Below are 26237 nucleotides of genomic sequence, written 5' to 3' on the forward strand. Positions count from 1 at the left end.
CCCAGAGCCGGGATCGAACCTGGGAACTTGGCGCCGTAAGCCCACAGGGCTAACCCACTGCGCCGACCTGACAGTCTTTTCTTTGAAATGAATATTTCTCAGTGGAGACTAAATTCCTCCACTTCAGCTTCTTTTCTCTTCCCTTGGATGCTGCTATATGGTCCAATGGGTGCAAGTTGCCTCCTTTCAAGTCACCCAAGGCGCCCCTCTCAATACATGAGTCTAGATATTGAGTAGCAGCAGCCTGTTGGCAATGAGAAAGTTACAGCTATGTTCAATAATTCATTCGCCAGATGTTAACAAATGTGGATCTTTAACAGTGATTAACTGCAGGAATGTCAGACCTCCTCCATCCACCCCGAACCTTTGAGGCACAGAGACTGGTTATAGAATGTTTGGCAGCACTGATTAACTGCCTACAGATTAGTGAGATATGAACTCACACTCTATAATCTCTCTCCTGCTGATTCCATGACTTCAGCCCTGACAAACTAATGAAACACTAAGCAAAGATCCAACATTCCTTATGGAGGCATGGAATATATTTTGATCATTGTCCAAGGGCCAAGCGACTGGATAATACTTTCCACATGGCCTGCTATCTCTTAAAATAAAATTAATTTTGATATTTTGCATGCAAGTCGCTTTAAATGATCAACATTAATGAGCAGTATTGCATAAAAGTTAATCAGGCGGTTTGGCTGAGCTAAATTGTGTCAGTGTTGATCCTCCACGTGAGCAGTGGCCTCCAACCCATGTTCCCATCTATTTCCATATCCTTCAGTTCCTCATTTTATTCCAGCTCCTATTCTTAATTATTGATGCAATCTTCATTTCAATCGCTAACTCTGGTCGTGTATTCTACAGCCTCAAAACGCTACATGTTTTTTTTATCTCCCGCTCTCTCTTCTAAACCTCTGCCATTTGGTATTGTCACCAATTCCCTTGTTTTGAACTCTTATCCACTGGAAGCATAATCTGTTTCTAACTACCTTGCCTCATCCCTTCATAATGTTACACATTGCCTTCTGATTATCTCTGTTCTAACAAAAACAGTCTCAATCTGTTGTTATATTTGTGAATTCTCATACCAAGCAGTATCTTAGTGAATCTGGATGGTGTGATTTTTATTGCTTTAACATTTCTCCTATAACGTGGAGTTTAAAACAGTATCCACTTACTCCAGTTATAGTCTCAAGGTTTTTTTTTGTAGATTCACCATTACATCTTGACTTTTCATATTCAATACCTCTTACCTATTAGTTTTTGATGATGTTATTTATTTGCAGTTTTTAAAGCCTTGAGAACCCGAAACACTAAATTCCTCTGTTCTTCCACTCAATTCATTCCTATTCAAAGTGCCACCTGACTGTTGCTGACATTGAATTCCATCTGCCATTGAATTCCGTCTGTCGTACTTTGGCCACTTAATCCACCTTAATAATATCCAAATCACAGGCCGTGATTCAGCGGACATAAAACTGGGTCCCTATGTAGATCTTGATATCACCCAGCAAGGGCGAGATCCAGATCGCGCCAGGTGAAAAGAGTCAGATGACTCACGATCAGCCTGGTGTGGAGTTCCGTTTAAAAAATCTCAATCACGCGCGATTCACCTGTTGCGCCTGGATGTGCGCTGGGCGCATCAGGGTCGTGAAATCTTGCCCATAGCTTCCTTTCATTATCAGAATTATTCAGTTTGGAAAACTGTCGAAATGTTACTGCCCCACTGGAGTGATATCTTTTTTGTTAAAACAAACTTTAATTTAATCACAGAATTAATCACATTAGCAACAAAGAAATAGCTTTACAGGTAACAGTTACAACAGTTCTTAAGTAAAAGAAGAAACCTTAACTTCCTAAACTATATTTTAATTATGCAAACCAATATATATTAAATACCACTCATGGATAAAGTTAACAACCAGTGTTTTACTTGCTTTCCTCTGTGCAGAATCTTTGGAGAGAGAACCTTTCAGGATTAAACTGAAATACCTCTGTTCAGATTAGAGTTCTAGGAACAACTGACTTTTCAGACAGACCTTGCTCCTCCCATTAATTACATCATCTGTACCCAAAGCATAAGGCATTCTTTTGTCTCTTCTTGCAAGATGTACCTTGACTTGTTTAGCCAGGACCAAACACAATACACCTCATAAATTATCTACAGCCCAGGGTTCCTTCAAACCTAAACATAATTCCATTAGCTAGCTATCAGTAAACAAGTAAATGGTTCTCAAGATCTATTAGCAGAACACTTCAGCTACAAATCAATGATTACCTCACTTTTACAAGACCGTAATCACTGCTCTGGTAGTCATACTGCCTGTATGCACCTTAACCCAGGTTTCAAAGGCATTACTGCAAAAAAATATAAAATATGACAGTTTCTTACATTCATCACACAGTTACCTGACCACTTTGAGAATGTGCGCTTAAATCCTATTCTCTGATTCCTCCCTTTGAACCAGTTTTTAAATCACATTTTCTAAACTATCTTTAATTGTGTCCCCCTTAATCTTCTCCAATCATATTCTCATGGTAATTGTATTCATCATAAAAACCTAATTTCCTCCTCCCACATAATTTTAACTGAAAATAAAGGTAAAGAGACCTCTTTGGGCAGATTATCCTTTAACCGCAAACAGTAAAAATAATTTCAATCTTTTGTACTGAAGAAGAGTTAGTTACATTTCAAAAATAATAATCACTGCAGATGTAGAGTAAAAGGCTTGTTGAAGTAAACGCTGATTGAGATTTTTAAAAAGTATTGATTTGACAGCAACTTGAATAAAACCTGTCCTTGCACCTTCAGTAAATTACTGAAATATGTTATGTTAGCCACTGCACAGTGGCCACAATAGTTCTCCTATAGGTTGTTCATTGCATAGCTGATGGTTGTCCATTCATTTTAACAAGTTCCCATTATGCTGCAATTGGAAACTCTCCCTAGCTTGAATGCTACATGGAAGCAACAACCTTTTTTTAAAAAGAAAACTTTCTTTCTGAATGAACCTTAATTTCTCTGTGACTGAGACCCATTCTTGGTCAAGTGCTGCTCCGCACCCGATCAAGGAAGCTCTGTTTTTCTCCCACTTTCCTCCCTCATAATTCAGAGGTTATTGTTACCTTGGATGCTAAGTGGAAAGTATTAAAGCATCCTCTTAACACCGCTCCCATGTTCTGCAGGTTCAATTTTTCCTCCAGCTCTTCTATTTGGCTTTTCCATGGCCTACACAAATATGACTGCACCAACACCACATAAATATCAGGAGACAAATGTGTCTACAGCACTCAAACCTTAACTTGTGTTTGTACATAATTTATATTTATGCCTCTTTCTTTCCTAGCCCTTCACTCCTTGTTGCTTTTCTTTTCGACTTTGCTCTTCTCTCTTCCTTTTCTCTCACTTCTGCAGCTTTTTTCTCACACACCCAGCTTCCTGTAATTGTTTTTATATGCAGCGCCCTTCTATCTCTCTCCTTGCTTCTTCTGTCTCATAGTTTGGACTGCTTGCCACATATCCGCCATTCTGTCCTGTCTTCTTTCAACAACTTTTTGTTTTGTTCTCGGTGTAATAGAACGTGTGTAGATTTTATATAGCAGCAGAAGCCAGGGTTTCCCTTTTCCTGTTGGATTATCCTGACACTCCTATTGAGAACCAGACGAGTGAACAATTATGGAAGGTGATCATATGGAAGGGGATCATAGTGTTGAAAGATACCACAAGATCAGATTGAAATGGAACATTATGGGAGCGCCCACACTTAAGGGTGAGAATAGGGATGATATGATTGTTCCATTTAAAGCAATAACCAGCCAGTATTAGGTTAATCGTGCATCGTTGGGTGCTTTACCACCGTAATGCTGCTGAGATCAGGAATTCGGGGGTATGAGTATCAAAGTCACATTCTGCCCTCTATATCAGTCATTAATTGAGCATCCTTACATAATGTAGACTGTGCCATTTTAACATGCATTCTAAAAGAGCTCTTTTTTTCCCTCGGATTACACCATTGAAACCATACTTACCACTTATAAAAGTAACTTGAATTTTAAAAGTTTGTTCTAGGATTTAACTAATTTTACCTGTGCATTAGTCTCCACCAGTAGTGAAAACTTGCAAAGGCTGTGAAGACCAGGGAGTGCCGAATGAAATCCCCAAATTAGGCGATAGATTTCTATGGTGTCGTACAAGCCAGAGGTTCCAGGTTTGAAACTAGCTACATGAGGGCTACGATCACATACCAAACTGTACACCGCAGTGCAGGAATAAGTGGCTTCAGGAATGATAGATGGGGAAGACAATTGAAGAGAGATAAAAATAAAAAGACTGGTTTTGTCTCATTGGAAATGTTGTGCTTCCGCAGAGCTTGCTGTCTTTTATCCTTTGCTCCTGTGATTTGTTTTACCTCTTTGTTTTTCCCTTCTACCCTGTTACTCTTGTATCAATGCTTTTCCTTGCAGTTGCACCTCATTCACAGTGAACTCAGTAACATAGCAAGCTTCGAGGTGGAGGCCATTATCAATCCTACCAGTGCTGACATTGAGCTAAAAGATGACCTAGGTAAATGAAATGTGACTTTGCAGGTAACGTTGGCTGAGAGCATTATGGAATTTGAAATGCATAACAGATTCTGGGTGCTGAATGTGACAGTAGTTATTGTTTAGTTCTCACTGGGGGATTTTCAGATGTTGACAGTGAGCACTTTTCCATAATTTACCCCAGTTCACCGTTACCTGTTGTTGTGGGTGGGCTCCACCATGCTTTAAAAAAGTCCTTTCTCATTGTACAAGCAAAGTATTTCAAATCATTCAGAGCAGGTATTTTTTTCAAAACATGTCATGAATAAAAATGTTCTTCAAAGACTGCTGCTCTAAATGACGAAAGAGGCACCTGCTTCACCAAAAAAGTGCTTAACTTAGTTAACCGTGTTGCTTTGGGGACCTGGAACAGTCTTCCATATCATGCTTTTGAGTTCCAATGTGAGTTTGATTGTTGTCATATCTGCTTTTATAAAGAAATGAATACAAAGGTTTTGCAAAACACCTTGTTCAGGAAAGACCTTGTTGAAATAACTTTCAAAATGTATACAAGGCAGATCAACAAAGCAACACGACAAGCCCACAATGTAATGATATTTTTGCAAACCAAATTTAAGTTTGATCATTGCCCTGTATACGCAGACTTGTGTTTTCCACAATTGTTTGTCTGGGAAAAGAGATTTTTTTTTTTTAAAGTAACTTTGCTTGGCCTGGGAGTAAGGATCTTTTTAAAAAAAAGTATGGTTTAAAAAAAGTTAAAATAAAACTGTGATAATATGTTGCTTAATTAGGAGCAAGGAAAATAGATTCAGACTTTGAGGCCAGTATTGGGTCTGACTTCATTTGAAGGTCATTTCAGCAGATCACCAAGTTCAGTCTGAAATGTCTCTGAATTGCTTGCTCCATGGAGATTTAAACTGATGTTGTTGTTCACAGGGATCCCTTCTAAAAGACTGTCGATGTTCCAGTCTGTCAGTTTTCTTTCCAGCCTGGTTGATGTTCTTTCTGTATGTTTGTTTGCCTGTTATAGTTACAAGTTGTACAGGCTGACATTGCAACAATTGACAGTGATGTTATCGTTCACCCTACGAACTCCGACCTCTACACTGGTGGGGAAGTAGGTAATGAAAAATTCTATGCAGTGAGTGCATGTCAATCAGTGGCAATCTCTGCTTGGCTATTTAGATTAGTACTTCCTGCTTCCAGCAACATGTTGACTTGAGCTCATTGAAACACCAGATGAACTCCCAAAAGTAATTCCTTTCAGAGTAAATTCCCTTCTTATTTTGCTGGTGATCACGGTGTTAATGGGTGGGGGGGTAATGCCTGCACCTCCAGAAGCTGGGTTTCAATTCAGCTTAAGCTGCTGGAATGAAAACCTTCCCTCTCTACTGACTCAAAAAGCCCAGTATGGAGTGATTTTGTGCCTTGTCAACCAACCCAATTGGGGGTAGGGGGTGGGAAGTTTCCTGTTATACAATTGTAGCTGGAAGGATGAAGTGAGATACCAACTGAATCAAAAACTAACAATCTTTTAAATTTTTTAATAATGCACTGGTAAAGATACTCTTTGATATTGTTTCCACTGAGGGTTTAGGCCCCAGAAGAAGCCCAAATAGCCTCTTTACTGTAATTGCACTGGGTGGATGTGATTTGTTGTGGGAAGTGTAGCTAATGGTGGTGCATAGTGACCATGAAAAAAATCAAAAATTGTTTTGAAATTTAATATGATGGATTTTTCTGCTTGTCACTGCTCTAAGCGGAACAGTTTCACTTTTTGCACACATTGTCAGCATTAGAAATTTCCAGGTCACATGTAACATGGGTTAAAAAACCTGGCTAGAGTACATACTTCCCTGAGTGAGGGTGTGAATTGACTGCAAGCGTATGGAATAAAAGTTTAGAGCTGTGCACACTGCTTGGAACTTCATGAAGCTGATGCCAGCAAGGCATTTGTTGTATATCAAGGGAAAAAGTGATGTTGGGTCTTCTGGAACCATCACAGTACTTTTGAAGGCCTAATTCCCACAATGTTCTCAGGTGGGAAAGGGGAGACGGATTTCTAGGATTTTGACCCTGAGGTGACGAATATTGCAATGACCCCATCCCTGTCAATACAGGCATCACAAATACAGGGTTGTGTCATCGCACCAACACAATCCCCATTCTTTCCTGCAGCAATTGCAACCGCTTACTACTGACAGGCTCCCCCCAGGTGTGGTAATAACTTATTACACTGATGGTAAACTCTTCAACCTCAACCAGCTAAAGGCCAAAACCAAGGGGCAACTTATGGAAGTAAGGTATAGTGAAGACGCAGTCAATGCTCACTCTGAACTACAACAGATAGTTGATGTATTTACCGAAGCCTAAGAGAACATGGGATTTGCACTGAAGACCGAAGTCCACCACTAACCTCTGTACATGTCCGACTTTGGCCTGCTACAATGCACCAGTGAAGCCCAACTCCTGCTGGAAGAGTAGCATCTCATCTTCCGATTAGGCATGTTACAGCCCCCTGAACTCAACATGGAATTCAATAACTTTAGACTGTGACGTTTCTGCTCCATCTTAAACCATTTTTCATATTCCATACATTTATTGTGTCAACACAAAAACCTTCCTCCAATACTGCCTCCCCCACCCCCCCCCCTCCCCCCCCCGCAAACTGCGGCCCACCTGTCTCTTGTTCTTACGGTTGCGCCACCTTGTTGCAATTTCTCCCAGCTACAGATAATCTATCCAACACATTTTCCCTCTCTTTAATCCTGACAAGGGGTCAAACGGACTTGAACCTTTCACTCTGTTTTCTCTCTGTACAGGTTCTACCAGGCCTACTGTGTTTTTCTAGTGTACTCTGTTCCTGCTCATGACAAAGAACTGACTCATTTTATAATTTTTGATGGGCAATCATGCAGCTTTCAGAGAATTCTGCAAGCACAGGTTTTTGGGGGATGGTGACAGTGTGTGCTGCTGATATCTCCAGTAACATTGCCGAACCACAATTTATTTTAAAATATGGTCCTCTACATTTAAGCAGAATGTAATTTGGTGATGAACCTCATTAAACTTCAATTCCTGTTTCATTTGACAAATATACTCATTAAAGGTGAGTATACTCACTGCAAAACTGTATTTATAATTTGCTCTCTCTGCTTTTTACAGACAAGAAAGTAACACAGAACCTATGAGCACCTCAAGCATATTCCTAAAATCTGTGTGGAGCTCATGATAATGCATCTTTTAATACGATATATTTCTTATCTAGTGAAGATAATCATTTCAATTTCTTTTTGCTATTAAAATTTGAAGCTTTTAAAATTTTCAACTACTCTAAAGTTAAATGCCTTGAGCTTAATGGAAGATTTTTTTGCTTCCTGACTCCATGAAGTGCTCAGAGGGTCACTGTCAGCATTTAATAAAAATAAGCCTGTGGCTATATCTTATTACTTGAGATGCTACAAATTATAATTCAAGTAACTCACAATGATTGTAGCATATTTGGATTACAATAGCAACTGGGTCCCTTATTAAAGCTCAGTGAAAGGTCCTGAAACTACGATTAGCGTTGGATCATCCACATGATAGCAAATTTATTTTATTCGTTCATGGGACGTGGGCATCGCAGGCTATGCCAGCATGTATTGCCCACCCATAATTGCCCTTGAGAGGGCAGTTAATAGTCAACCACATGCTGTGGATCCGGAGTCACACATGTAGGCCAGACCGGGTAAGGATGGCAGATTTCCTTCCCTAAAGGACATTATTGAACCAGATGGCTTTTTATGACAATCAACAATGGTTTCATGGTCGTCATTAGACTTTTAATTCCAGATTGTTATTGAATTCAAATTTCACCATTTGTGTGGCTGGATTTGAACCTGGGACCCTAGAGCATTACTCTGGGTCTCTTGTTTACTAGTCCAGTGACGATGCCACTATGCCACCGCTGATAACGTTGCAAGCAGAATGGGTGGAACTCAAATAAGTATCAGCCTGTGAAACCATCAGGAAGATTGTCCATTTAGACCGAGGAATTAATTGAAAAGCAATATTTTCAAATTTATTAAGGATTTTTTTATTTGTCTTGAATTTTAAAGTTCCCCCAACAATAGGTTAGAAAGCAGCAGCTTTTAATTTGTTTTGGCTGCTACATTGAATATTGAGATTTGTTGCGATGCAGTGTTTGGAATTTGAATGGTTTTACTCTTGGGTTGTCATGATTTGCTTCAAGTATTGAACTCCATTTTAAAGTTTTCTGATGTTTCATCAATCCCCCATATTCCTCACAGTTCTCATAGTTCCATGTCCCAGAGCCAGAATTCCCATTTGCTTGCCCCGCTACTGGACGAGGGAGATTTGAATTACCATGGCTTGCTCTGAATTTCAACACGTGGTTCACATTTCAGCTGTTATATATCAGTGTGTTGCAGCCCATTCAAGGAAGCGATCCTGAAAATGTCAAAGACGAACATTTGTTTAAGTTCCCAACAGCCACCTGCAGGACTGTTTCATCCTTAGTCCAGTTCACAATGTGATTTGTGGCTCCACACAGATGTAGGTCTTCTTCATCAATGGATACTTCATGGCACTTTGAGCCACCATTGCATCTATATAGCATATTGTACTGTCACCATGGAGGCTAAATTCCCCAAGAGACCAGAGTTGGTTGTCAGTAATATTCAAACTGTAATCAATCAGTCATGTTCAATGAGCTAAATGTACAAAGAACTCCGAACTACTACACCACTCAATTTGCAAATTGTTTGGGTGTACTTTCTGGAGAATAGTTTTCATAGAGTAAACATTAAGGGAGGGCATATTGTAAACTTTGTTACAAGTAATCCCAATTGGCATCAAAGATAATAAAAGGGAGTATAATAACAGAAAATGTTTATGGTTACAGTTATAATAGATTCTCCACCAGTAAATTCCAGATCTTCAGGCTTAACACAAAAAGCAAAGGTAACCTTTGGCTCTTTTTCTCCACAGTTAACCTTTCCAACATTTTCTGCTTTCTCATCCCCTTAAACCATCACCTCCACAGAAAGTGCATTGAAATTAAGAGGGTTGGACTTTACCAACCTTTGGGGATAAGCTGGGAGTTGGATGGCCTGTAAAATGACATGGCCAGGCAATGGACAGTGTGCCCATTACCTTCCCACTGCCATGCCATCTTGCCTGTGGTAGTGAAAACTCTTGCTGGGATGAAGTGGTAGTTTTATGGAATACCTACAGCGCAGAAGAAGGCCATTCAGCCCATCGAGTCTGCACTAAACCTCAGAAAGAGCACCCCACCCAGGCCCACTCCCCTGCTCCATCCCTGTAACCCCACCTAACCTTTGGATATTAAGCGGCAATTTTTCATGGCCAACCCACCTAACCTGCACATCTTTGGACTGTGGGAGGAAATCAGAGCACCTGGAGGAAACCCATGCAGACAAGGGGAGAACATGCAAACTCCACACAGACAGAGACTCAAGGCTAGACTCGAACACTGGTCCCTGGTGCTGTGAGGCAGCAGTGCTAGCCACCGTACTGCCCTCACTGCGCCGTCTGTCTTATGCAGAAAGGTTGAGCAGGTTGGGCCTATTCTTATTGGACTTCATATATTTCAAAAAGTTCAACTCTCATTCTTTTAGAGTTCTGACGGGACCTGAGAGTGTGAATGTGGAGAAAATCACTCGTAGGGGAATATAGAATTGGGGGGGGGGGATTTCAAAAGACAGGGGGCGCGATTCTCCGCTCCCGCGGCGGTTGGGAGAATCGCCTGGGTCGCCAAATTTTCCCTCGACGCCGGTCCGACGCCTTCCCACTATTCTCCCAAGCGGCGACCACGGCCCCGTCGAGTTCCCCGCGGCGCAGGCCGGAGAATCGCCCGAGACACCCAAAATGGCGATTCTCCGGCACCCCTGTTATTCTCAGGCCCGGATGGGCCGAGCGGCCAGCCCAAAACGGCGGGTTCCCCCCGGCGCCGTCCACACCTGGTCGCTGCCGGCGGGAACAGCGCGGGAACGCTGGGGGGGCGGCCTGCCCGGGGGGGGGGGGGGAGGAATCTTGCACCGGGAGGAGGGCCTCAAATAAATGGGGTGTGGCCCGCGATCGGTGCCCACCGATCGTCGGGCCGTCCTCTCTGAAGTACGACCTCCTTTCTTCCGCAGCTCCGCAAGATCCGTCTAACATCTTCTTGCGGGGCGGGCTCGGAGAGGACGGCAACCACGCATGCGCGGGTGACGCCTGTTATGCGGCGCCGGCCGTGTCATGTATGCGGCGCCACCTTTACGCGGCGCCAAGGCCTGGCGCGTGTAAATGACGTGGCGCCGCTCCTAGCCCATTATCGGGCCCTGAATCGGTCGGGATAGGGGCCGTTTCGCGCCGTCGTGAACCTCAATGGCGTTCACGACGGCGCGAACACTCTGCCTCCATTTCGGAGAATCCCGCCCAGGATCTCCCATTTAAGAATGATATGTGGATTCTTTTCTCCGGAGTTGTCAATCTTTGCAATTTTCTACCCCAGAGATCAGTGGAGGCTGAGTCATTGGAAAATATTCATGGATTAGTTAGACAGATACTCTTTCTACAAGGGAGTCGAAAATTATGAGGAGCAGACAGGAATGCGGGATTGAGGCTGTGATCAGATCAGCCATGATATTAATGAATGGCAGAGCCGGCTCAAGGAGCTGAATGGCCTACCATAGCTCCTGGGCGCGATTCTCCACTCCCACACCGGTTGGGAGAATCGCCTGGGCCGCCAAAACTTCCGGGGACGCCAGTCCGACGCCCTCCCGCGATTCTCCCGAGCGGCGGGAACAGCCCAGTCGAGTTTCGCAGGCCGGAGAATCGCCGGAGACACCGAAAATGGCAATTCTCCGGCACCCCCGCTATTCTGAGGCCCGGATGGGCCGAGCGGCCAGGCCAAAACGGCGGGTTCCCCTGGCGCCGTCCACACCTGGTCGCTGCAGTCGTGGGCGGTGCGTGAACGCTGGGGGGGCGGCCTGTGGGGGGGCGAGGGGGGATCCTGCACCGGGCTTCATCTGGAATGTGGGGTGGCCCGCGATCGGTGCCCACCGATCGTCGGGCCGTCCTCTCTGACGGAGGACCTCCTTCCTTCCGCGGCCCCGCAAGATCCGTCCCCCATCTTCTTGCGGGGCGGACTCAGAGAGGACGGCAACCACGCATGCGCGGGTTGGCGCCGGCCAAACCGCACATGCGCGGATGACGCCCGTTATGCGGTGCCGGCCGCGTCATCTATCCGGCGCCGCTTTTACGCGGCCCCGATACTGGCCTGCCGCGTGTAGATGACGCGGCCCCGATACTGGCCCATTGTCAGGGCCTGAATCGGTCGGGACTGGGGCCGATCCGCGCCGTCGTGAACCTCAACGGCGTTCACGACGGCGCGGCCACTTCGGCGTGGGGTGGAGAATCCCGCCCCCTATTTCTCATATTCTTATTATCTTAAGTTCTCCCAACAGAGCCAATTGAGCCACATGACGGGCCAATTTAGAACATTTCTCCTGCGTTCCAGGGCAACTACCACTATGGCTATGGTGCTGCTAAACTGCGCCCACCCAAGCCTTGTCTTTGGCTGGGTCTACCTGACTGACCCTTGCACCTCCAGACCAGACCACACTTAACGGGTTGTGAGGATTTATGTCCATCAAAGTACCCTCTTCCAGTTGCAGCTCCACCACATGGACATAGAAGTCTTGAAGACCACCCCATCCCGACCCAGAGTACATTTTGAATCCTTGCCACCCTCAGTGCATCTTTCAAATGGACGGGGGTGGGGGATGGGGGGGACTGATCTTGGTGCGTGTGGGAAACATGGCTGTGGGACATTGTGACGTTTGACCTGATGCCATGAGATTTCATGGGGTCCAGAGTCGATATAGAGGACTCCCAGGGAAATTCCCTTCCAACTACACCACTTGACCATGGGACAAAACATACCCAGGGATGGTGGTGGTGGTTGTGTCAGGGACATCTTCTGTCAGGGTTTTTTCCTTTGTTCATGGGTCAGCATTTATTGCCCAACCCTTGAAGGCATTTAAGAGTTAACCGTATTGCTGTAAGGATGACGGATTTCCTTCCTTGAAGAAAATTACTGAACCAAATGGGTTTTTGCGACAATCAACAATGGTCATCATCAGACTTTTAATTCCAGATTTTTATTGAATTCCTAATTCACCATCTGCCTTGGTGGGTTTCGAACCCGGTTCCCCAGCATTACCCTGGGTCTTTAGATTATCAGTCCAGTGACAATACCACTGCTGCCCCGGTATGATTCCGTGAGTATGACGATGTCCGTGTGTTCTGTGAGATAGCTGTGAGACTGCTCTCCATATTTTTGCACAAGCTCCCAGATGTTAGGAAGGAAGACTTTGTAGGATCAACAGGGCTGAGCTTGCCATTGTTGTTTCCGGGATCAAGGTCAATGCCAGGTGGTTCTTCCGGTTTCTTTACTTATTGTTGACTTTGTATCGGTTTGATACAAATTCACAGGGCACTTAAAGTCGACCACGTTTTTGTAGACCTGGAGTTACATGGAGGCCGGACCAGGTAAGGAGGACAGATTTTCTGTCCTAAAGGACATTAGTGAACCAGACGGGTTTTTAAGACAATCGACAATGATTTCATAGAACATACAGTGCAGAAGGAGGCCATTCGACCCATCGAGTCTGCACCGGCCTACTTAATCACTCACTTCCACCCTATCCCATAACCCAATAACCCCGCCTAACCTTTTTTTTGAACACTATGGGCAGTTTTAGCATGGCCAATCCACGTCTTTGGACTGGGAGAGGAAACCAGAGCACCCGGAGGAAACCCACGCAGACCCGGGGAGAATGTGCAGACTCCGCACAGACAGTGACCCAGCAGGGAATTGAACCTGGGACCCTGGTGCTGTGAAGCCACAGTGCTAGCCATGTGTGCTACCGTGCTGCCCATGATCATCAATGGACTTTTAATTGCAGATTTTTATTTTCGCTGTCTATCTGGATTAATACTCCAGTGACAATACCACTCCCTAGTGAGGAGATGAAATTCCTCTTGGCTCTCATTAGTCCGCCCCAAGGCACTTTCAGGTTGTGGGGTGGCTTAGTGTGGAGCAAGTTTGTCTTATCACACAAGCGACACAAATCAAAGTCATTATAGAGATAATCGGTGACTGTGACCACAACACCTCTTCATCCTTCTCAACTTTCTGTAGCTTCTCCTCCACTGCCTTTGTTTGATTCCACTCTTACCTATCTATCCTCAGCTGGAGCAACTCTAGAAATTATTTCACTTCTTGCCTCCACTCTGTTTTCTCTAGGTTCCCTCAAAGGACCTCCTGTTCATCTTCACATTTTCTTCCAGCAACATAATGTGAAAACAAGGAGTTAGATTTCATTGTAGTCTTGATAACACCCAGCTCTACCTCTACACCACTTCTCGAACCCTCCAATGTCTCTATACTGTCAGATTGCTTATCCAATATCCAGTCCTGGATGAGTTTCAGTTACTTCTGGTAACACTTTGGGAAGCACAACGGTTAGCACAGTTGCTCCACAGTGCCAGGGTCCGAGGTTCGATTCCCGGCTTGGATTACTGTCTGTGCGGAGTCTGCACGTTCTCCCCGTGTCTGCGTGGGTTTCCTCTGTGTGCTCCGGTTTCCTCCCACAGTCCAAAGATGTGCGGGTTAGGCGGATTGGCCATGCTAAAGTGCCCCTAGTGTCCAAAAAGGTTAAGTTGGGTTACGGGGATACGGTGGAGGTGTGGGCTTGGGTAAGGTGCTCTTTCCAAGGACCGGTGCAGACACAATGGGCCGAATGGCACTAAATTCTACGAAAAATTTCATGATTTAATTACCCACCCTGGCCATTGACTCAGGTTGAACCAAGCTATTCCTAACTTTGTTGTCCTATTTACCTGAGTACTGAGCTTCTGACCCCATATCCTGTCCATCGAATAGACTGCTAACTTTCATCTCTGTGGGTGAACTGTCTCCATCCTTGTCTAAGTCAATCTGATGCCAGAACACTCATGCATTCCTTTGTCACTCCAAACTATTCCGGCGCTGGCTCTGACTCTAATTCCTGTCTTCTGCAAACGTCAGCTCATCTAAAATTCTGTATCCTAACCCGCATCAAGTTCCATTCACCTTTCACTCTTGTGTTTGTTGTCCTCTTAAGTTCTGAAATTTAAAATTCTACTCTCATTTTCAAATCCTTTCGTAACTTCACCCCTCCCAATTCCTGTTTTCTCCAGCCTGGATCCAGCCTCCGACGCTAGATTCTTGGACATTCTGCACCCACTTTACTCCACCATTTGCAGCCATGTCTTCAGTGATCCAGGCACTGAGCTCTGGCGTTCCCTCCCTAAACCTCTGTGCTTCTCCACTGCCCTCTACGTAAAATTCACTTTGACTAACGTTTTAATCGTCCCATCTAAAATCTCGTTTGTCTTGGTGTCCTTTTTCACAGTATTATTGAGTGATTACAGCACCAAAATATGCTATTTGGCCCACTCTAGCTGTGCCGACTGTCTGTCCGACCAGCTCACCTCGTCCACTTTCCGTCCTTTTCTCCAGAGCCCTGCAAATATTTTCTCTGTAGATAATTATCTCGTTCTCTTTTGAATGCCTCAATTGATGTATTCTGCTCACTGGGTAAAAAGCATTTTTCTGATTGTCACCATTCCTTCTTTGGCCAATCACCTTCAATCTGTAAACTTTGGTTCTGGATCCTTCATCCAGTCGGAACATTTTCTCTCTGTCTACACTGTCCCTATCCCCCATGATTTTGAACTCCTCCATCAAACCTCCTCTTAATCTTCTTTTCTCCTGGAAGAACAGGACAGCTTCTCCAACCTATCCACATTTCTGAATTACTTCACCCCTGGAATCCTGGAACCATTCTCGCCCATCGTTTCTTCATCCTCGCTAATCAGCTTTCACAATGGTTTGGTGACCAGGAGGCAATACTTAGTGAAGGCTGAACTCATGTTTTCTACTGGTTTATCATAACTTCCTTGCATTTGTACTCTCTGCCCCTTTTTATAAAACTGATTATCCCTTATGCTTTATTGACCACTTTCTCAACCTAAAAATCCTTCTCTGATCTGAGCACATATACCTCCAAGCCCTTCAGCTCCTAACCCACTTTTGGAATGTATCCTTAAATTTATAATGCTTTTTTCTGGTTCTTTCTATCAAAATCAATCACTTCATGTTCCTCCACATTAAATTTCATCTGCCACTTGTCTGCCCATTCCAGCAAACCGTCTATCACTACCTTCAAGTTCACAACACTTCCAAGTTTTGTCTCATGGGCTTTAACTTTGCCGATAAGCCTATTGTGTGAATCTTTATTAACTGTCTTTTGGAAGTCCAGGTACACTGTATCGACTGCAGTAACATTCACATACGTGCTGGGCAAGACCATCTCCAACAAGAGAGAATGAAAACATTTCCTCTCGACATTCAACTGCATTACCTAGAATCTTCAAGCCATGCTTTACACCTTCACGGAAGCATACCAAATAATCGGTCTCCGCCTCAAACACAAGGGGCGGGATTCTTCGGAAACCAGCGGGACGGGCAACTCCAGCGCGAAGGAGTGGCGTGAACCACTCCGGTGTCGGGCCGCCCTGAAGGTGCGGAATCCTCCGCACCTTCAGGGGCAAGGCCGGCGCTGTAGGGGTTTGTACGCCGCCGTCTGCCGCCGGAGTGGTTTGCGCCACGCCGGCCAGTGCGGAAGGGGCTTGGTGCCATGCCAACTGGCGGCGAAGGACCTCCGCTGGCCGGCGCGAGTTGGCGCATGTGCGGGAGTGCCAGCGTGTGATGCCGTTATCGCAGCGCATGCACAGGGGGGATTCATCTCCGCGCCGGCCATCGCGGACCGGTACACCAGCTGGCGCAGAGGAATAGAGTGCCCCACGGCACAGGCCCGCCTGCAGATCGGTGGGCTTCGATCACGGGCCAGGCCACCATAGGGGCAACCCCAGGGCCAGTTACCCCCCCCGCGGACCCCAGAGGCCGCCCGTGGAGCCAGGTCCCGCCGGTAAGTGCCTGTCGTAACATGCGCCGGCGGGACCCACCGAAAACGGGCGGCTACTCGGCCCTCCGCGGGCCAGAGAATCGCCGGGGGGGTTGCCGCTGCCAGCGGGCACCGACCGGCACGATTCCCGCCTCCGCCAAATCCCCGGCGCCGGAGAATTCGGCAGCCGACGGGGGCGGGATTCACGCCACCCCCCGGCGATTCTCCGACCCAGCGGGGGGTCGGAGAATCCCGCCCAAGAAGACTCAAATCCTTTACCAATCCGTCCCAGGGCAAGATCGTTTCTCTCCCTTCATCAGGATCAACAGAGAAATCATACCAAATGTGGAACATTTCCCATATCTGGGGAGTCACATTTCCTCTAAGGCTGGCATCAATGCGGAGAATCAACATCGTATCCAATCTGCAAGAGCCTCCTTCAGACGCCTAAGGATGAGTGTCTTTGATGACCACGATATTCGTGCTGACACCAAGATCCTTGTATACAAAATGGTTGTCCCCCCAACTCTTGAACATGGCTCAAAAATTTGGACTATGTACAGATGCCACATCAAGGCCTTGGAGACATATCATCTATGTTGTCTGAGATGGATTCTCCGCATCCGGTGGGAGGACAGGCATACTAACATCAGGTATCCTTGAAGAAGCCAAAAGCACCAGCATTAAGGCCATGATCATCCAAAATCAACTCCGCTGGGCCAGCCATGTGCTTAGGATGTCAGAGTCCCAGCCGAAGCAAATCTTCTTTACCCAGCTCAAGGAAGGCTTCCCAACAACAGGAGGAGAAAGGAAGACGCCCTGAAGGCTTCCTGTCATGGGAGTGTCCCTTTAAGAAATGTTTTTGTCTTATCACATGACTTCAGTGATGGGATTGTGTGGGTGGAGCTGGGCTGTGGCTCTGGGAGTTCATTTTACTTTCACTTTTGAGTTTGAATTGGTTTTGTTCTGCACAGGTTGAACACAGTTTTTTTCCGCTATCTGCATTTTAAAAGCTGTTTCCAGACTGCTTGATAACTTGAAAAGAAATAACTGTTTTCTGGAAGAAATTCAAACCTGCTGTTTTGGAAAGGAAGCTGGAGCATCCATACCAGGTCTTGAGTGCTGTGGGCTGGGCCACACCTTTGAAAAGGGTTTTTCTGGTTTATGGGATCTTGTTATTAAATTGGAACAGCTAAAGGGGGAATTTATTAAGAGTTATACATAGAGTGCTGTAGCTGTGTGGGGTATTTATGTTGGTAGTTGATAAAAATGCTTACTGTGTGTGTTGATAAAAATGTTAACTACATTCGAAGAATAAACATTGGGCGGAATTCTCTGACCCCCCCGCCCCCCACCCGCCGGGCCGGATAATCGGCGGGTGGCGGCGTGAATCCTGTCCCGACGCAGGCTGCCGAATTATCCGGCGCCGGGGTTTTGGCGGGTGCGGGAATCGCGCCGCGCAGGTCAGCAGCCGCTGGCAGCGGCCCCTCCCCCGGCGATACTTCGGCCCGCGATGGGCCGAGCGGCCGGTCCCGCCGGCGTAAATCAAACCAGGTCCGTACTGGCGGGACCTGGCTCTACGGGCGGCCTGCGGAGTCCTCGGGGGGGGGGATCTGGCCCCGGGGGTTGCCCCCACGGCGGCCTGGCCAACTCACTCCGGCTGATGGAGGCCCTTCGCCGCCGGCTGGCACGGCACCAACCCCGCTGGAGCCAGCTTGCCCCCTGAAGGTGCGGAGGATTCCGCACCTTCCGGGCGGCCCGACGGCGGAATGGTTCACGCCAGTACAGCCCGCCCCACCGGGTAGGGGAGAATCCCGCCCACTGTTTTTGATAAAGAGTGCTTGAGGCCTCTGTTGAATAACACCTGAAAGGCAGGCTCTTGTGCTCATCGTAACCAAAATCAGTAAACAGTTGTAGGTCAGGTGAACTCCATGATATACTTTGGAGTTCTCTAAACCCTGGCCCATTACATTACCTTAAGAAATGCAACATTGACATCAAATTCCTAGGAGACCCTTGAACAGAAGAGACCTACTTGGAGGAACCCCCTGCTTGATGGGTCACAATTCGTCGAGGCACCTGACAGCAAGAGGAGGTGCGGAAAAGGAGCCTGAGCAAGGAATACCAGTGATCCGGAGTCCAAGGACCGATCCTGCCTGCCTGAAACACCTGCCATGTGTGCGGCTCTTGGATCAGGCTCATCAGACACGCGAGGACGCACAGAACCAATGACCAATAATCCGGAGTTCCTTAGGTGAACAATCATACTGTGAGTGAGTGACCGCCAAAGAAGAAGACTAGAAGAACAAAGGTAGTAAATGCATGGAAGCATCACCACCTGCTAGTTCCCTTCCCAATTGCACATCATCCTGACCTGAAAATATTTTGCCAATCCTTCACTGTCGCTGGGTCAAAACTGCTGGGTTTATCTTTGCACCTTTTTGTGAATAAGGGTGTAACATTTGCAATTCTCCAGTCCTCTGTTAGCACCCCTATATCAAAGGAGAATTGAAAGATTTTGGCCAGTGGCTTTGCAATTTTTCCCTTACTTACCTCTGTCTTGATTGCCTCTCACCAGGGGCGAGATTCTCCGACCCCCCGCCGGGTCGGAGAATCGCCGGGGGCTGGCGTGAACCCCGCCCCTGCCGGTTGCCGAATTCTCCGGCACCAGATATTCGGCGGGGGCGGGAATCGCGCCGCGCAGTTGGCGGCCCGCGATTCTCCGGCCCGAATGGGCCGAAGTCCCGCCGTTAAAATGCCTGTCCCGCCGGCGTAGATTAAACCACCTACCTTACCGGCGGGACAGGGTGGCGCGGGCAGGCTCCGGGGTCCTGCAGGGGGCGATCTGGCCTTGGGGGGTGCCCCCACGCTGGCCAGGCCCGCGATCAGGGCCCACCGATCCGCGGGCGGGCCTGTGCCGTGGGGGCACTCTTTCCCTTCCGCCTTCGCCACGGTCTCCACCATGGCGGAGGCGTAAGAGACTCCCTCCACTGCGCATGCGCGGGAATGCCGTCAGTGGCCGCTGACGCTCCCGCACATGCGCCGCCCGGAGATGTCATTTCCGCGCCAGCTGGCGGGGCACCAAAGGCCTTTTCCGCCAGCTGGCGGGGCGTAAATTTGTCCGGCGCGGGCCGAGCCCCTTAAGGTTGAGGGAGCCTTCCGCACCTTTGGGGCGGCGCGATGCCCGACTGATTTGCACCGTTTTAGGGGCCAGTCGGCGGACATCGCGCCGATACCGGAGAATTTCGCCCCTGATCCTGATGACTTTTCAACTTTAAGTGCAGCCAGTCATATATCTCCTATTTATTAATTTGGAGCCCATCAGTGTCTCAGCAACTTCCTGTTCCTTGAACAAAGGCAGGTGCAAAGCACTCACTTGGTACCTCTGCCATGCCATCTGCCTTGATGCCTAAATCCTTTTTAAGTGCCTGATTATCCCCACTCCTCCTTTTACTGCCCTTTTACTATTTATAAGCCTGTAGATTCCTTTTTATGTTAGCTGCCAGTCTCTTCTTAATACTCTCTCTTTGCTTCTCTTGTTTTTCACTCCCCTCTGAAACTTCTACAGTCAACATGGTTCTCAATTGTGCTATCCACCTGCCATCAGTCATATGTACCCTTTTTCTGTTTCATCTTAATCTCTACCTCTTTCATCAGCAGGGAGCTTTGGATTTGTTTGTCCTACCTTTCCCCCTCATGGCAATGTTACTTGACTTGACTATCGCCTCTTTAGCTGTAGCCCATTGTTCAGTTGCAGCTTTGCATGCCTACCTTTAATGCAAATTTACCTGGCCCAGATCCATTCTCAACCCATTGAAGTTGGTCCACTCCCAGAAATTAATACACCTCTAATGAGCACTTTGGGAGTGTGATGAATGGTTACTGCCTTATCATCATGTAAGGTGATGTCCTCTTTAAGACCGGGCTTGGAACCCTGGGGACTCCGCCTCTGGCTCCGCCCATCTGGGAGCCATACATAAAGGGCTGCCTCATGGTCTGTAACAGTCAGCTCCCGTCTCTAGCTCTAGCATAGTTATTAGTCTAATAAAGCCTTCTTTACAGTTTAATCTCTAAGCGTCATTATTGAGGGTACCTCAATTTATTAGACTAAACTAGATTCAGGATGGACGCAGGCCTAAAACCAGAGAAGCTCAATCTGGAAGCACGAACGCCGGAGGCAAAGGAAATTTTTTAATACTGGCTGCGGTGCTTCGAGGCCTACCTGGACTCCGCAGCGACTCCCATCCTGGGGCCACGCAAGCTGCGTCTACACCACGCCCGGGTGAGTCACAGAATCTCCGCCACGCTTGAAAAGGCGACTACTTATGAGGAAGCGATCGAGTTGCTCCGCAAGCGGTTTGTCAAACCCATCAATGAGGTGCACGCCCGGCATCTGCTCTCTACCTGCCGGCAGCGCTCGGGGACTCTCTCGACGAGTTTGTTGAGAAACTCACCGCGCTTGCCAGGGACTGTGACCATCAGGATGTGACAGGGGAAGTCCATATGAACCTGCACATCAGGGACGCTTTTGTCCGGCATCCGCTCGACCTACATCCGGCAGCGGCTGCTCGAAAACGGGGCAAACGACCTCCAGGAGACGCTAACGCTCGCCTCCTCGCTGGAGGTGGCCCGACATAACTTGGGTACGTACCCCGCGGACTCTGCCAGCCCCCCCCCCGGACTTCCTCAGACTCAACCGTATTACAGGCCTGCGCCACGTAAGACCCGCTCACCATGGGGGCACACCTTGCTACTTCTGCGGGCAGGGCCAGCACCCACGCCCACGCTGCCCAGCCCGCTCCACGATCTGCAGCGACTGCGGGAAGAAAGGGCACTTTGCGAGGGTCTGCCTGGCCAGACCCAGGGGCCAGAAAAACAAAGAACAGCCGGCCTGATAATCAGGCTCTCGGGTCCGCAGGCCTCGCAATGCTGCTGCGCACCGACCCGACACGCCCTCTTCTGACGCGTCATCAGCCTCGTGCGAATCATGGGAGCCGCCATCTTCTCGACCCGACACGGCGGCGGCGGCCATTTTACGAGTCCGACTCGGCTGACGACTCCAACTTCCCGCGACTGGGTGCAATCACCCTCGATCAAACACCTGCAGAACTCCATGATGCAGGTCCAGGTCAACGGGCACGACACTGCATGCCTCTTCGACTCCGGCAGCACGGAGAGCTTTATCCACCCTGAAACGGTAAGGCGCTGCTCCTTACGCACCCATTCTGCATCCCAAACCATAACGCTCGCATCTGGGTCCCACTCGGTACAAATCACGGGGTACTGTATTGTGCGGCTCTCTCGATCTAGGGTGCCAAATACACCCGTTTCAAATTTTATATCCTCCCTCACCTCTGTGCCCCCCTGCTGCTCGGACTGGATTTCCATTGCAGCCACCGAAGCCTGACACTGAAGTTCGGCGGACCCTTGCCCCCCCTCACGGTGTGCTGCCTTGCGACACTGAAAGCCGCACCCCCCTCGCTATTCGCTAACCTCACTCCTGACTGTAAGCCCGTCGCCACCAGGAGCCGGCGCTACAGTGCCCAAGATATGGCTTTTATCAAGTCAAGAGGTCGAGCGTTTACTGGGAGAGGGGGTCATCGAGGCTAGCAACAGCCCTTGGAGAGCGCAAGTGGTGGTAGTCCGGTCCGGGGAGAAGAAACGAATGGTCGTGGATTATAGCCAGACCATAAACTGATTCACGCAGCTTGATGCGTACCCCCTTCCTCGCATCACGGAAATGGTAAATCGGATCGCGCAATAACGAGTCTTTTCCACGGTCGACCTCAAATCCGCCTACCACCAGCTCCCCATCCGACCTAAAGACCGCCCCTATACTGCCTTCGAAGCAGCGCCGGCCGGCTCTTCCACTTTCTCAGGGTCCCCTTTGGTGTCACAAATGGGGTCTCCGCCTTTCAAAGGGCGATGGACCAAATGGTGGACCAGTACGGTTTGCGGGCTACATACCCGTACTTGGACAATGTCACCATCTGCGGCCATGACCAGCAGGACCATGACGCTAACCTCAAAAAGTTCCTCCAGACCGCCCGAGCCCTTAACCTGACCTATAACGAGGGCAAATGCGTTTTCCACACCACCCGGCTGGCCATCCTCGGTTATGTCGTGGAAGACAGGGTCCTAGGTCCCGACCCCGACCGCATGCGCCCTCTTAAGGAACTCCCTCTCCCCCTCAGCCTCAAGGCCCTCAAACGGTGCTTGGGGCGCTTCTCCTATTACGCCCAGTGGGTCCCCAAGTATGCGGACAAAGCCCGCCCACTCCTAAAGACCACCACTTTTCCCCTCTCGGCTGAGGCTCAATTGGCCTTCAACCGCATCAAGGCCGACATCGTCAAGGCCGCCATGCATGTGGTGGACGAAACCATCCCTTTCCAGGTAGAGAGCGATGCATCAGACATCGCTCTGGCTGCTACCCTCAATCAAGGCCCTGGCTGCTACCTCAATCAAGGAGGCAGACCAGTAGCGTTCTTCTCCCGAACCCTCACCGCCTCCGAGGTTCGACACTCTGGAGTCGTAAAGGAGGTACAAGCCATTGTGGAGGCTGTACGGCGCTGGAGACACTACCTAGCCAGTAGGAGGTTTACCCTCGTCACCGACCAACGGTCGGTCGCCTATATGTTCGATAACACGCAACGGGGCAAAATAAAAAACGATAAAATTTTGAGGTGGAGGATCGAACTCGCCACCTACTCGTACGATATCAAGTATCGTCCAGGGGAGCTCAATGAGCCCCAAGATGCCCTGTCCCGCGGCACATGCGCCAACGCGCAGGAGGACCGCCTGCAAGCCATCCACAATGACCTCTGCCACCCGGGGGTTACCCGGCTCGTCCATTTCATCAAGTCCCGCAACCTACCTTAACCAAGGAGGTCAAGGCCATGGTCAGGGCCTGCCAAGTCTGTGCGGAGTGCAAACCGCACTTCTACAGGCCAGACCAGGTTCGGCTCGTGAAGGCCTCGGGCCCCTTTGAGTGACTGAGCGTGGACTTCAAGGGGCCCCTCCCGTCCACCAACTGTTATGCCTATTTCCTCACAGTGATCGATGAGTTCTCCCGTTTCCCATTCGCCATTCCCTGCCCCGACATGACCTCAGCCACGGTGATTAAGGCACTGCACAGCATCTTCACCCTGTTCGGTTTCCCCGCTTATATCCACAGCGACCGGGGTACATCGTTCATGAGCGATGAACTGCGTCAGTATCTGCTCAGCAAAGGCATCGCCTCGAGCAGAACGACCAGTTATAACCCGCGGGGAAACGGGCAGGTGGAGAGGGAGAACGCGACAGTGTGGAAGGCTGTCCTTCTGGCCCTGCGGTCGAGAAATCTCCCAACCACCCGCTGGCAGGAGGTCCTACACGATGCCCTACACTCCATTAGGTCACTCCTCTGCACGGCCACGAATGAGACCCCTCACAACCGATTGTTTCTCTTCCCCAGGAAGTCTACCTCCGGGGTCTCGCTTCCACCTTGGCTGATGGCTCCGGGACCTGTTCTTCTCCGGAGGCACGCGAGGAGCCATAAAACGGACCCCCTAGTTGAAAAGGTCCGACTGCTCCACGCCAACCCCAGTTACGCCTACGTGGAGTACTCCGACGGCAGGCAAGATACGGTTTCCCTCCGGGATCTGGCACCCGCTGGATCCTCCACCACAGACGCCCCTTCCCGCGCCGCTCCCCTGCAGGACCCGTCACCCCCTACAACACACCCCCTTCCGGCCCTACCACCCGTTGGTGAGCCCCTACCGTGCGCCCCCCCCTATACACACGGCGCCGGCTCCGCTACCCCCGGCCCTGCCTAGTTCCCCTGCCCCGACCCGGACCGAAGCTCTGACCGCTGTGCTCCCGGGTGTGCCCACAACCAGGACGACCGTGCCCGTCGCACCACCGCCCGAATTGAGGAGGTCGAGGAGGACGATCCGGCCACCGAGACGGATGGACCTATGATGGCACTTCACCCCCGCCGGACTCCTTTTTAAACATGGGGTGAATGTGATGAACGGTTACTGCCTTACCATCATGTTAGGTGATGTCCCCTTTAAGACCGGGCTTGGAACCCTGGGGACTCCCTCCGCCTCTGGCTCCGCCCATCTGGGAGCCATACATAAAGGGCTGCCTCATGGTCTGTAACAGTCAGCTCTCGTCTCTAGCTCTCGCATAGTTATTAGTCTAATAAAGCCTTCTTTACAGTTTAATCTCTAAGCGTCATTATTGAGGGTACCTCAGGGAGATTTTTCGATGTTAAAACTGTGATACAGATCTTTTTATTTAAGCATTCTAAGTAAATCTGACGTTTGGGTGGAGGGTTTAGAGTTGTGACTTGTTTAGAGAATGACAGAGTAGATGGAACACTTCTGGCATATAGTTGAGTTACTATAGGCTAAGTAAGCTTTATTCTCTATTGAGATATTGAACCCACAGAGTACTTGACTTGGGAGTGTTTGATAGGTGACATAAAGTCGCCATAGTCCCAGATGTATAAGCTGCTTTCCCCATTGAGGGGGAAAGTTGACTGGTGACGATTTAACCTGAGGATCAGCACACCTCAGGCGAGGGGCAAGGTTGAGAAGGCAGGGTCTTCATGAATAGGGAGTTTCCCCGGTGGAGCCCACACATAGACATTTTATCAACAGTGGAGCTGAACTCGCCAGCGAGGCGGCTCCTCAAAGATTGTGGCGTCATCTTGAAAGGGTGCCCCGATCACGAAGGAGCTTGAGGGACCCTCACATCCATGGGAAATGCCACCCCCACAGGCATGGGCATTACCCCCCCCCAAGTGAGGACATCCCGCAGTGGGGTCGCTGAGGGTCCCCCCCCCCTTTTTCCCCTGTCGGACAACCCTCTTTATGCCCCACCCCCTCCACTTTCAGGACCCTCTCTTCGACCCCCCCCCCCAACATTTATGAGGCCCCTTCATAGCCTCCCTTACATGGGCATGGCCCCCCTGCTCCCCAGGCCCTGAACCTTGGCAGTGCTAACCTGGCTCCTGGGCACCCCGGCACTGCCAGCCTGGCACCTAGTCAGTACCCCTGGCACCGCCAACTGGGCAGCCTGAGTGCCCAATTGACACTGCCAGGATGCACCGGTGAAAGAGGGAGTGCCAGGGTACTGCTCTGCCCTGTCCCCGACCACCTGGGATACTCAATTGCCTCCAAGACCCCAAGTGGCCATTACGCCTGGTCCGGAGACCAGTACTAATCGGTGCCCGGTTGAGGCCCTGCCGGTGCAGCCGGTGTCTGTTGGGTGAATCCGGCCTCAAATCGGCTGCGCATATTTGAATGAACCGACTGACTCATTTATAGATGATTATCTGGATCGAGCTGGGAGTCAGCTAACTCGAGCTAGGTTTTGTGCCTGGCCCGAAGTCCAACTTGGGCCTCTCCCACGATTCACCTGGCCTATCCAGCTCCATGCCGGGCGCAACGTGATGATAGATTTGTACCTTGAGAATTAATCTGTGAAATATTTTGTCATATAATTTAAGAACTATGCACAAGCTGAAAAGACATTGGGTGGGATTTTCCATCCCCTATGGCGTGTTTTGCAGTGGCAGAGGCAGCCCGTCGGTGGGATCTTCTGGTTCTCCCACTGTCAATGGAGCTTCCCGTTGTTCCCATGCTTCATCAGCGGGGAACCCACCGTGGGTTGTTGCCTTCGGCG

General features: G+C 48.9%; 1 protein-coding gene across 4 annotated transcripts in view; it reads left to right on the plus strand.

The window, feature by feature from the left end:
• Positions 1-26237, plus strand: part of macroh2a1 (macroH2A.1 histone) — a 75651-nt gene that overhangs the window by 42258 nt on the left and 7156 nt on the right. For 2 of the 4 annotated variants that reach the window (XM_072512376.1, XM_072512377.1), the window contains exon 6: positions 4468-4567. In XM_072512376.1, coding sequence (XP_072368477.1) covers positions 4468-4567 — 100 coding nt within the window. Of the gene's footprint in view, positions 1-4467; positions 4568-5575; positions 5667-26237 lie in introns of all 4 variants that reach the window. The other 2 variants (XM_072512378.1, XM_072512379.1) reach the window with 1 other exon arrangement.

This window comes from Scyliorhinus torazame, chromosome 7 (genome assembly GCF_047496885.1).
Source record: "Scyliorhinus torazame isolate Kashiwa2021f chromosome 7, sScyTor2.1, whole genome shotgun sequence".
NCBI lineage: Eukaryota > Metazoa > Chordata > Chondrichthyes > Carcharhiniformes > Scyliorhinidae > Scyliorhinus > Scyliorhinus torazame.